General features: G+C 40.6%; 1 protein-coding gene across 1 annotated transcript in view; it reads right to left on the bottom strand.

Moving 5' to 3' along the window:
- znf608 (zinc finger protein 608) overlaps positions 1-13494 on the bottom strand; it is a 59313-nt gene that overhangs the window by 21270 nt on the left and 24549 nt on the right. The window contains exon 2 of the mRNA XM_008419502.3: positions 8015-8285. Coding sequence (XP_008417724.1) covers positions 8015-8285 — 271 coding nt within the window. The remainder of the gene's footprint in view (positions 1-8014; positions 8286-13494) is intronic.

Here is a 13494-nt window from a genome sequence, read left to right as displayed (position 1 = left end):
TGACTGCTGATCCTGGCGCTATGAAGGAACATGCTGCAGCCTTTTACAGTGACCTCTACAGGAAGCAGACCTGTAGCAGAAGCTCCAGGGAGACTTTGTTGGATGGTCTTCCTCAGCTCACCGCTGCAGATCGGGACATTCTGGAAGCTGGAGTTTCAATAGAAGAACTGACGGCTGCGGTTGGACAGATGGCTTCGGGAAAGAGTCCAGGCTTAGATGGTCTACCTGCCGACTTCTACAAACACTTCTGGAGGCTGTTGGGGGACGACTTGTGGGAGGTACTTCAGGAGTGCATTTTAACAGGAATATTACCATCGTCTTGTCGTCAAGCTGTTCTTTCCCTGCTTCCAAAGAAAGGAGATTTGACTCTTTTGAAGAACTGGAGGCCTGTCTCTCTCCTCTGTGTGGACTACAAGCTATTTTCTAAAGTGCTTTCTAACAGGCTGAAAAATGTTCTTGAACTTATTATACACAGAGATCAAGCATATTGTGTTCCTGGGAGATCCATCAAAGACAATCTTTTTCTTTTAAGAGATCTGTTTGACATTTGTAAGCAATATGAAATGGATGTTGGAATTATTTCTTTAGATCAGGAAAAAGCTTTTGATCGAGTCGATCATTGTTTTCTTTTTTCTACATTGAGAGCATTTGGATTTGGTGAAGGTTTTATTTCTTTATTGGGTTTATTATATAATGAAATGTTTTGTGTTATAAAAGTTGGGGGAGGATTGAGTCGTCCTGTTAAAGTCCAGAGAGGAATTAGACAAGGCTGCCCCATATCTGGACAGCTGTATTCTATTGTAGTTGAGCCGCTGTTACACAAAGTTCGCTCCACCCTCACTGGTCTTGTTTTTCCAGGTTTGCCTAGCAATCCAAATTTAATAGTTTCTGCATATGCTGACGACATCAACATTTTTATCAAGAACCAGAATGATGTTACGGGTCTTCAGCATTGTCTGGAGCTTTATGAAAAAGCCTCTTCAGCTAAAGTTAACTGGGAGAAAAGTTCTGCTTTAAAAGTCGGCCAATGGAAGAACAATAACCTCCCCGTATTGCCAGGTAACATTCACTGGGTTGATCAGGGTTTAAAATTCTTGGGGGTTTATTTGGGCACTGAGGCTGTTTTGAAGAAAAATTGGGATGTCATGGAGAGAGTGTGTGCCAGATTATCTAAATGGAAATGGTTGCTACCTCAGCTATCTTACAGGGGAAGAGTCTTGGTGGTTAATAACTTGGTCGCTTCGGCTCTCTGGCACAAACTGACTGTGTTGACGCCTCCACCGTCTCTTATACAGCGTCTCCAAAAGACTCTAGTGGACTTTTTCTGGTCCGGATGTCACTGGGTGAGAGCCGCTGCCTTGTATCTACCTGTGGAGGAGGGAGGACAAGGACTAATTGACATCATGTCCCGGATCGCGGCCTTCAGGCTTCAAACTCTGCAGAAGCTGTTGTATGGGGTTGGACTGCCATGGCTGGACACGGCGCGTCTTCTGCTGAGGACAGCAGGTCGTATGGGGTACGACAAACACCTCTTTTTGCTGAGACAAGGATCTCTGGATCTGTCTGGTCTCACCCCGTTCTACCAGTCTGTGCTAAACGCTTGGAAGATCCTCACCTTTGAGAGAGAGACTGAGACAACACCTGGAATGTGGGTTTTTGAAGAGCCTCTGTTTGAAAACAGTTTCCTCTCGTCACAGCTCCTCTCATCTGGTACGCTGAGATCTAGGATGAGGGAAGCAGGCTGTGTGAAGCTGGGTCACCTGATGAAGCTGTCTGTGGACAGTCTGATGGAGAGTCTACAGATACGATCCAACAGACTCGCATCGAGGCTGAAAGAAGAAGCATGTGCCCCTCTGCCAGTTTCCATCAGAGCGTTTGCTGTAAACAGTACTCTGTCTGACCAATGGGATGATGAATGTGAGTACATGTTTCCTTCCCTGATCGTCTCTCCTGCAGTAGATCAGTGGCAGGATGAACCAGAGCTCTTGCTGTCTCTACAAGATTCTCCTTTGGGTCGTTTTGATGGCCTGGAGAAGAAGGTTTTGTACCACATCTGTGTGAAGGTGCTGAATTTACGCTCACTGGCAGAGGTGAGAGTTTCGAGGTGGCTTGAGTTTTTTGGCTCCAGCTCTTCCCCAGGAGGCTGTTGGCGGTCCCTGTACAAACCCCCTGTTGAGAAGCGGGTGGGTGACCTCCAGTGGAGGGTTGTGCATGGGGCCATAGCTACAAACAGGTATCTGGCACACCTTGATCCTGGGGTTAGTGTTCTCTGTGGTTACTGTTCTCAAGACGAAACTTTGTCTCATTTATTTATCGAGTGTTTAAGATTGAAGTCTCTTTTTGTTCTTTTGGGTTGTTTGTTTGGTGGGTTTGGTGAAAAGTTTTCTAACTGTGTTTTTATTTATGGTCCAAGGTACAGTGTAGGAAAGAAATCTATACACACTCTTTTGAATTTTATTTCTGGGACTGCAAAACTAGCAATATGGCTATCAAGGAGGAACAAAAAGAACGGTCATCAAACGGATGATGCTTGTGTTTTATTTCAGAGACTGATAATCGCTAGAATTCGTGTAGAGTTTGAGTTTTTTAAGTTGACAAAGAACATTGATGGATTTGTAAACAAATGGGGAATTAACAATGTTCTGTGTACATTGGATGAGGGTTCTTTAGTTTTTTCTTTTGTTTGAGTTTGTTTTTATGATTGTTTTTGTCTGTTGTTTGACATAAGGAATGTAAAATAAAGGAAATTTTAAAACCTCAAACCTCTCTCTGTCTCTCTCTCTCTGCCTCTCTTTCTCTCTGTCTCTCTCTCTCTCTGTCTGTCTCTCTCTGCCTCTCTGTCTCTCTCTCTCTCTCTGTCTCTCTCTCTGTCTCTCTCTCTGTCTCTCTCTCTGTCTCTCTCTCTCTCTCTCTCTCTCTCTCTCTGTCTCTCTCTCTCTCTCTCTCTCTCTCTCTCTCTGTGTCTCTCTCTCTCTCTCTCTCTCTCTCTCTCTCTCTCTCTCTCTCTCTCTCTCTCTCTCTCTCTCTCTCTCTCTCTCTCTGTGTCTCTCTCTGTCTCTGTATCTCTCTCTTTCTGTCTCTCTCTGTCTCTGTATCTCTCTCTCTCTGTCTCTCTCTCTCTTTCTGTCTCTCTCTGTCTCTCTCTCTCTCTCTCTCTCGCTCTCTCTCTGTCTCTCTCTCTTCATTAAATCTCAGTCGATGTAGAACTGCAGTGTGATCCTCATCCTTTTCTCTCTCGGCCAGCAGCCTGAACTGCCCTGAAGATCCGATTTACTGCTCATTAGCTCTGCCGGCAGCGAGTCGGTGAAGTGGCAGTTTAACCGCCTGTCACACTGAAGACGCTCAATTAGAAAAGCAGCTTCCCCAGAACCAAACACCTGATAACTCTATGAAAAGCGACTTCTTCAGCTAACATGAAAATAAAGAATAAATAGCGTGTTGGCATCGTTCAAGCCAGAGAAGCAGCAGGACGAACGGCAGCAGTGAAGGTTTCCCTCGTCACTCCGACAGGCTGAAGCTTCATCAGGTCCGAAAAGTGACACAGTTTCTATTTTTACTCTTTCAGGGAAGAAACCGAAACACTCGATGGCAACATCAGGTGTCTAAAGAGCAGAGCCACAAACAATCCATGGAGGAAGAAACAAGCAGGAGTCTGTTTCCTGGTTTTACGTCTTTACAGCCTTCATTATTTTGGAAGTGATGATTCTAGATGTGCAGTAGATAGAAAAACGAGTTTATTTCCAACAAAAATAACCTCAGGAATTTTTAGGACATTTCTGAGCTCCGAAAGTCAAAAATTTGCAAGAAAAAATAAATAAATTTTGAGATTAATTTCTTATATTTTCTAGAAAAAAACGTGGAAATTTTTCAACAGTTTTAAACTAAATATTTAATTAGGAATCTAATGAAATATTCAAATATGTAGCTAGCTCTAATCTATCTAAATATGTAGCTAGCTCTAATCTATCTAAATATGTAGCTAGCTCTAATCTATCTAAATATGTAGCTAGCCTAGAGCTAACTAAATATTTAGGTCAGAGCTAGTTCTAATCTATCTAAATATGTAGCTAGCTCTAATCTATCTAAATATGTAGCTAGCTCTAATCTATCTAAATATGTAGCTAGCTCTAATCTATCTAAATATGTAGCTAGCTCTAATCTATCTAAATATGTAGCTAGCTTTAATCTATCTAAATATGTACCTAGCCTAGAGCTAACTAAATATTTAGGTCAGAGCTAGTTCTAATCTATCTAAATATGTAGCTAGCTCTAATCTATCTAAATATGTAGCTAGCTCTAATCTATCTAAATATGTAGCTAGCTCTAATCTATCTAAATATGTAGCTAGTTCTAATCTATCTAAATATGTAGCTAGCTCTAATCTATCTAAATATGTAGCTAGCTCTAATCTATCTAAATATGTAGCTAGTTCTAATCTATCTAAATATGTAGCTAGCTCTAATCTATCTAAATATGTAGCTAGCTCTAATCTATCTAAATATGTAGCTAGCTCTAATCTATCTAAATATGTAGCTAGCTCTAATCTATCTAAATATGTAGCTAGCTCTAATCTATCTAAATATGTAGCTAGCCTAGAGCTAACTAAATATTTAGGTCAGAGCTAAATGTTTTGTTTGTAAATTAAGTTTTTGGCTTGAATTAAAAGCTTCAATCTAAATATTTAGCATGCTAACTACATATTTAGCTACCCGAGAGCTAACCAAATATTACATTAGCAAGCTAAATACAAAATATTTAGCTAGCTCTGAGCTAACTAGCTTTACCCAGAGTTAGCTAAATATTTATCTGACTCAGAACTAATTGTTTAGTTTATAACTAAATTGTTAAAATTTTTAATTCAGTCCAGTATCTAGCTCAGAGCTAAACATTTAGTTTGACACTGTGGCATTTATAAATGATGACAACACGGTGAAAATAAACTTATATTTCATATTTCTGTGATTTTCCCGTTTATTTCTCGGCGGTAAACTCAGATTCTAGCTGACTTGAGTCTCCAGCATCCAGACAGACAGTCTGAGGTTGAAACCAATTCCTGTTTGATTAAAGCTCCTCAGTCTGAACTCCTGCAGAGAGGAGGAAGAAGAGCAGCTCTTCATCTCCTTTCTGTCTGTCCAATTAGTATTCAGCTTAATTAACATGCAACCTGCATCCCGCCTCCCAGTCGTATCGCATCCATCCACCACCAAACAATTATCCTGGAGCTGCAGGGAGAGAATCTGTCCCTCTTTCCAACAACAACATGAATGGAAAAGAACACAACACTTTTCTCCTTCAGCTTTTTTCTTTTAAATGGTCCAACTTTTACTGCCGTCTTTTATAAAAACAATTTGTTGTATTTATTTGTTCAAACTGGTTGGTGAGGCTTGATTAAAATTTTTAATCAGGTTAACTGATTAATCATCACATTTGAATCAAAATAAGCAACATCTTCAGTTCAAAGTAATTTTTGCTGATAAATCGTTGAATAAATAAACATGTTAGCTCAACAGCAAAGATATTTATTGATTTTAATCTGATATTCAAACATCAGATTGAAGGAAAGTGTTTTCAGAAACTTCTTTAGCAATGCGGACGCTAACATTAGCATTAGCATCTGTGCTGCTGCTACATGTTAGCACTGAGATACTATTTTAGGCTTGAGTAGCTTCGCTGATTAGCCATCGCTGGTGTTAGCGGATGTCGCTTGTGCATCAGATTTACGGGTGTACCAGAAACGTACAAATACAAAGGTTCCACTCTGAACTGTTATATGTAAAACAAATGCAATTAATTGTGTTCAGAATATTAACATATTTAGGTTCCTTTTTATCTCTAACATGTAATATAAACATGTTTTTTGTCCGTTTTAGAGCTTAGTTTGATTTCTGGACAGAATCTTCATACCAGTATGGAGGGAAACTAGTGACAAACTGTTCTGTTGTTTTAGCTGAATCTTACTCAGCAGGGGGTTAAAACTTAAGCCTATATAATTTTATATAAGTTAGAACTTAAGTTAGGTTATTGATTGGTCAGTCAATAATCTAAAGATCAAACAGAAACAAAATCATCTGATCTGTTGTAGTTCTGTGCCGTTTGCTGCTCTGAGAAAAGATATTTATGTTCAGAGTTTAGCAGCCGTCAGTGGAGCTGCTGCAGCTGCAGGCTTTATTAACTCCTGCTGATTGTTAAAATGCTTTAGTGTTGAAGGAACGAACCGCTCACAAACAAAACCAACCAATCAGAGCCAGGAGGTGGTCTTAGCGCTGTCAATCAGTCTCATGTACTCGATGCTTAAAGTGCTAATGGTGGAGAAACAAGTTAATGTTGCAAGAAAACTGTTTATCCACCGTCATCGGAGGCTATGCTAACTAGCCTTAGCATTCACAACAAGCTCTGCTAGCTGTAGCATCGCGGAGAAGGAGCGTAAATAACAGCATTAAGCCCCGCCCCCTCTCTCTGATTGGTTGTTTCTAGTTAGCAATAGAAGTTAGAGTGGATAAATTTTTCACAGATTATCTGACTCATTCTGTCATGACATGACAGAATATGAGACATAAAATACTGCAGCTCTAATATAATCTAAAACTTTTCCCTAAAACACAGTTTATAATGAATGAAGTTAAATAAATGACTTGGATGATTAAAGAGTTTTTATTTCTCACACATTCATTGCTTCTCTCCATTTCCATTTGTCTGATTGATCCACATTTAGGGACCTCAGTTGTCACTTTGTCTCATTAAGAAATATTAGCTTGATTAATGAAGCTTAATGTGAGTTAGCTACCTAAATTTTGAGCCTTTTTTCACTCCATAAAACTTGGTCTAAGTGCCGCTTTGCCCCCGCTTGAAGACAGCAGACATGTTTTCCTCTCTGTCTCTTTTTACGTCTGTTTTTCCTCTTCAGCGTTAATTAACGCTGGGCTGGGATTCAAACGCTTCTCTCCACTGAAACCAGCAGCCAGCATCAGAGACCCGGCGGCTGGCAGAGCGAGACGACGCGGAGATTTATTCATTACGCCTCCGTGGAGACGCGCGGCGCGGCGCGGCGCGGCGCAGCGCGGCGCGGCTTCCTCGTTAACCGGAAATCAAAGCGCCCGGCGCCCGGATCAGCCGGTGAATCATCCGCCCATCTGATCCGCGGCCCAGCGGTCCCACGGTGCCGTTTTGCACCGTCGGACTGGATCTGGTTCGGCTTTTCTTCTCCATTTGAACCGAAAGGCCTCTCTGGAGGATTCCCGCTCCGCGCCCACAGAGATTTGGGTTATTTTTCCAGGTTTTTTTGTTTTTTGTTTTTAAAGTGCAAATAAACTGAAAAACCTGGAACAGAAACAAGCTTCACTCTTTCTGCTTGGAGCATCTAAACCCCCACAAACACACTCACACTTTTCAATTTAATTCATTAAGCGACTCTTTGAAGGAGCAAAAATAATATTGAGGTTTTTTTTTAAAACGGTTCATTTCACTGTTACTGTATCTTTTAGTTTTTGATTGAGGGTTCAGAATATCTTCTGATTTCCTGAGGAAATTACAAAAAAATAGAGATGGGAAAAAAAAAATCAAACAATCTAGATAAAAAAGTTAAAAAAAAAAAAAAGAGAGGAAAATGCTGAGTCAGCGGTTGCCATGGCGATTCCCTCCATTACTTGGAAGAAATGGGGCAGTGTTGCCAGATTGGGCGGGTTGCCAGATTGGGCGGGTTTCAGCTTGGTAAAGTTTCCCAGACATCTCTGTTCCAAATGATCTTAAATTAAAACCACAAATGTTGACTTTTACTAAAGTCTGAATTGTTTGATTGACTTTGTTGCCAGATTGGGCGGGTTGCCAGATTGGGCGGGTTCTGCTCTTGAAGACAGACTGGATATAAAGGTTTGGGCTGGTTATTAAAATTTGAGCTTATTTTATTCATATACTTTGAAATGTCTGCAACATGACATTATCTATGATTATGAATCAGATAATCTCGTGTCCATGTTGCTTCCAGCCATAGATGTAGAGTTTCCAGAACCTTCCTGACCTTCTTCCGTCTCGTGCCAGACGATTCCCTCCAGGTTGACGCTGGTTCCGGGCTGACAGGGCCCCAAGAAGGCCGGGTCCCCGTCCGCTGGGCCCGGAGCGCCTCCGTCCTGCGTGTTGGTGCCGACGGACCGCGTCCGGACCGTTAGCGGCTTGGGGTTGGAAGTGGGCAGGGCCGGAGAGGAGAACGAGGGGACAGAGGGCAGGGAAGATCCGGGGGCCCCGGGGTGGCCTGGAGCCGGGGGGGCTGGGACTGTGAACATGGGGTCCATCTGAAATAAAAAAACACTTTCATTAGATTCATAACAAAAGTTTCTGATCATTTAAATGGGATTTTTCTTCAGTTGTATGGTACAGAAGAGGATTAGGGTCATAGAAAAAAAAGAGAGTTCTGACTTTTTTCTCAAAATTATTGATTCAATTTAAAATTTCCGATTTTTTAAAAATCCTGACTTAATTTCAAAATTTTCACTTTCATTTCAGAATTTAACATTTTTCTCAAACTTCTGACTTTTTCCACACAATTCTGACTTTAATTTCAAAATTCAGACTTTTTTTCCCCTAAATTTTGACTTTAATCTTCTGAGAACAAAGTCAGATTTTTTTTTTAAACTGTCCCTAATCCTCTTCCGTAGAACGGAACATATTTTAAAAGACATGTTTTCATTAAATGTGGTAGCATCAATTAATCTTTTACATTTCTTGAGTTATTAATTTCATATTGCTGATCTTTTTCAGTCACGAGGAATAAACTCTCCTCTGGTCTCACGCAAACAGAAGGATTAAATTCATCTGAGCATTTTAAAAGAAGTGATTTGAGTCACTGAGCAAAAAATGATGAAGGTGAGAATGAAGCTTTATTAAAGGAAAAAGGAAAAAGGTGCTGTTAACTCAAGGACACTTTTCTACAAATTGCAAAGTATTAAATGAATTTAATAAGAAAAATTCCATAACCTATTAATCCAGCTATTAAAGTTTGTTGTAACCGAAAGTCCCTCTGGGGTTTAATTCATAATATCTGGAGATATTTCTCTTTTTGCAGACTGTCTAGTCGCGATTGAAGCTTAATAAAACCCGGAACAACGTTTTTAGCTTTTCAAACAGTCATAACTATCACCATCACCATGGCAACGTGTAATGAAATCCTCGTCACCGGCGGCTTGCAGGTCTTATCACCAGCACTTATTATGAGAACAATTACAACCGCTGCGGGGGGGATAAGTCTGCTGAGAGAGCGGCGGCGGCGGCGCCTTCTCACCATCATCACGACTTAATAAAGATTACAAGCCTGACAGAAACCTCACTGCTTTTGTTCTTGAGTGATTTAAAGAGCCGTAAAGGAAGCCGTCGTCTCACATCAGGCCCGGCGCTCTGAGCCGCTCCGAGGTTCCCAGAAACAGGAGTCGAGTCTCCGTTGTGTCATTATGAGGATCAGCCAGCGGCTCACACGTCTCCTTACATCTGACGAGAGGAGATCTCTCATTTCCGCGGCAGGAAAAACAAAAGACTTCGGGTTGCCTTTTGTTTCAGCAGCAGCAAAGATTTTCTTCATGAGGATTTAAGCATTTAAAACCTTCATGAATCAGGAAGTGATGCAACACGACGCGTTTCTGTAAATAAATTCATCTGAAAATAAAAACCTTTCACCCAAAACTCCTCTTCAGATTAACCACATCACTCTACTTTAATCTGATTAATCATGATTAATCGATGATTTAAATAATCAACTCATTTAGTAATCAATTAATTGCTAATTGGAGTTTTCAGATTCAAAAAAGGCAAATTACCAAAAGAACACATTGAAAGCAGTAAATAAACCAAAACTAAGGGGGCGTTTACACGACAACGATCCGTTTTTGTTGGATCGTTTACACGAGAACTTCTGATTACGATCTGTGTTCACACAGTAACGCTGCACATCGAAAACGTGTAATGCTCTCGCTGCGCCTAGTTGGTGCTAGGTTCTTTGAAACTTTGAAAGTGCGCATGTGTTTAAAAAACAGTTGTACTTGAAGGCATGTGGATTTCCGTGAGAGAACACGCATTGTGTGCGTCTGATTATGCAGTTGGAAAAAGTGGGATAACTTTGCTGAAACACGTTGTTTGAGCTTTCACGGTGTCTGTAGCGGCCCGGACTGGAAGCTGTTTATTGTTTTTACCTTGGAATGGCCAACAGTCTGTTATTCCTATATCAATTTGATAAAATAGGAGTTCCCGCACGTCCCATATCCGTGTCCTCTGTTACCCTTTTCAGCAGTTAAAACAGTTTTATCCGTCGCTAACAAGTCGTAACCTGTTTTTCCGAGCCGCCTTCAAACGCAACATGAAAGCTGAGACGCTCGCGCTGGGTTTACACCTGAGAGGCAGCGAAGGAGACCTGATGCTGCTGCGCAGGTGTGTGTTAGAATCATGGCAGCAAACCAGAATAACATAAACTGCACAGTTTTTCCCCCGAACTAACCGACTGAGTTTAGTAAAGCTGTTGGATGCAGGTGATGATAGCTAAAAGATGACTGGCTAATATCAACACAGCACGTTAAGCTTGTTAACAAGTAGCCTGTAGGCTACTGATGTTGTCTATGTTCAGCTACGTAGACTCATTTTGCCCCCCAAAATAAGTCGGTGCCCCTCCTGTTAAACTGGTCTGGAGCCGGGCTGGTCCTGGTCCGTAGTTCTCTACATAAGAGCGCTGAACAAGCAGCCGTGTATTTTGCCACCTGGGCGGTGCGGAGCGGTGAAGAGACGCTGAGGGAACCGAATCTGATGGGGAAACAGTAACACCAGCATTGTGAGTAGTTTCTTCTTCTTCTGTGGATTGTAGGAAGCAGCTATGTTTTGCGTCATACTATGCATGAGCTGGGGATTCTCTGGAAGAAAAGATCCGTTTTCTCCGTTTACACCACAACGGAAAACGGCACGTTTCAGAAACATCGCTCTCTGGAACCCGTTTTCAATCTGTGCCGTTGTTAGAGAAAACATTCGGTGGTTTCGTGTAAATGCGCACTACAAACGCAACAAAACTCTTCCGTTTTCCCCCGAACCCGTTGTCCTGTGGGCCTTTAATATCATTATATCATATAATATCATCATTTAATATCACATGTTGATGTTAGAAGAATTGTTTTGCTACAAATTGATCACTCATTCACTAAAGGAATGTTGCGTTTTTCTTTTTAGAAAATTAAAATGTTAAGTCTCATTTTAAAAAAGAATTTAATTATTTGTTTATTTTCATGTCTTTATAATATTGTACAAAAAAGCCTTAAGTGAGTACATCTTCAATACATTTTAAAAAGAAAAACATCTTTACATTTTATTTTACATTACTAAAAATCATTTTCACAGTTTCTCAGAATCTAAATATGCTTAATTGTTTTGTTAATTTAAAATGTAAAACCTGAGGCAAATCTGTTAAAATCTGGTTTCCTGTCAGCTGATTTGATTTGGATTTCATCATTTTCCTCAGTATTAGTGATGTTTACTTTTGGCTTAACTTTGTAAAATAATTGTTTTTAGCTGCACGAATCAAAGCTTCCAAAGCCATCATTAAGAACTTTTAATCCAGGGATACTGAGAAGCTGCGTGTTGCTCTAAATTTATGTTAAATCCTTCCCAAGCTCTGCAAATTTACAATGCTAAACAGCAATAAAACAAAAGGTATTAACTCCTCAGTGGTTCTTGAAACAACCTGTTCACTCACACACAGCTGCAGACAAACACCTCCAAAGACGTCTCCCACAAATTCACAGAGCAAATTAACAACAGAAGCAAAACTCCGGATCCCGGCGGTTTGTGTAGCTTTGCTTTCTGCAAACACCCAGAACCAAACGGCAGGAGTCACCGGCTGAAGCACAGCCACAGAAAACTGACGATAAAAACACAAACCTGCTGCTGGAGAGAAAAAAAAAACAAATTAAACATCCTCCAGATAAAGGTTTCTAATTTTAAAGGGCAGGAAATGCAATAAAATGCAACAAAGCATGTTTATTCACTACAAAAATCAATTATCATCCTTTTACTCTACTTATAAATGAATGTATGGAGTGCTGAAACTACCAAAATTAAAGACTTTGAACGTACAAATGAATAATAAACAAATGTAACCGGAGTAAATGAAAAAAACGTTTTTCACATTATGATTTTATTTGTTAAGGAACAATAAGCTACACAAGCCAACCTGACCCTCTACCCTTATTGGGCCCAGCCATGGTTTGATTAATTGATTTAAGAATTTATTTTATTTACGTTGGACATTAACAAACATACAATGTAGTCACGAATATACCGGATTTAGCAAAATGCTAATTTTGCATCCATAGACCGATACGCAGACAAGACACAAACACTCATACGATTTTACAAAAAAATTAAAAAATACATAAACATATATGTATATGTTGAGGTTTTTGTGTCATTTCCTTCAGTGGTTCTTGGTGCAGCGCCCCCACAGGCGAAAAGGGGAACAGGTTGCTCAATTAGTTTGGAGACCAAGTCTACCGGACCAGGCTGTTCCCACACCTGACAGTCTGGTGGATTTGGTCGGATTGTTGACCAAAATTGCAACATTTGTCACATTTTCCGCCGGTGCAGTTCGCTTTCACACTGTCTGGTGTGATTTTTCAAATCCACTCCTGGCCTGTGGGGGCGCTGCACCAAGCAGGACACAACATGAAAACCTCAGAAGAGTCCGTTGGCGTTCACACAAACATTTGAACTGAACCAGAGTTCACTTCAGCCGAACCACACGGAGGTTTTGTAGGCGGACCTGGAAATCACACCAACAGTTTCTCCTCCTATCAACCTCGGCTGATATCTTCGTTTGTTTTATGACACCAACGAAGGAGGTGTAGATCTAAACTTCAAAGAACAAAATAATGCTGTCATAATTCTGGATTATAATCTTCTCGTCAGGAATCCATTAAATTCTAATCATGTTGACGACTCTATCAGCTTGTTTGTGATCTCCTCCAGGATTGTGCTGAAAGTGATGCTGTGTGAAGAAGGTTTGTATCCCTGCTGATGCTTTCAGCTTCGCAGACATTGATTTTATTTTCATGACTTTCTAATATCTTGTTTTGTAAGCTCTTTGGCATTTCTGCGCAACAAAAAGACAAAGAGAAACTCAAAAGCTTCGCTCCCAACTAAGCCACAGAGGAGCGCCAGGTACACAAAGACCCAAACAAATATAAAATATTCACGGACCCTGAAGCTGTGCACAAACACACAGCCATCTTCTTCATCAACATCGACCCTCCTCTTCCTCACAGACGGTAAAACGTGTTCATTTTAAATGTTATAACTGCAATTCTCCTTCAAAGCTCTCCTAAAGCTGTGTTTGCTTTCATTTGTTTGATGAAAGCAGCGTTTATTTTAAATTAGGCAAGTCAAAGTGCAGCCTGTGAGTGACATGTTCCCAAACCGACCACTGGGTGGCGGTAATGTTCCACGTTTAACAGAGAACCGGCAAAAAACAAAAAAATC

This window comes from Poecilia reticulata, chromosome 9 (genome assembly GCF_904066995.2).
Source record: "Poecilia reticulata chromosome 9, P_reticulata-male-v2, whole genome shotgun sequence".
Classification (NCBI taxonomy): Eukaryota; Metazoa; Chordata; class Actinopteri; order Cyprinodontiformes; family Poeciliidae; genus Poecilia; species Poecilia reticulata.
Note: the sequence above shows the minus strand (reverse complement) of the source record. Positions and strands in the feature narration are given on the sequence as shown.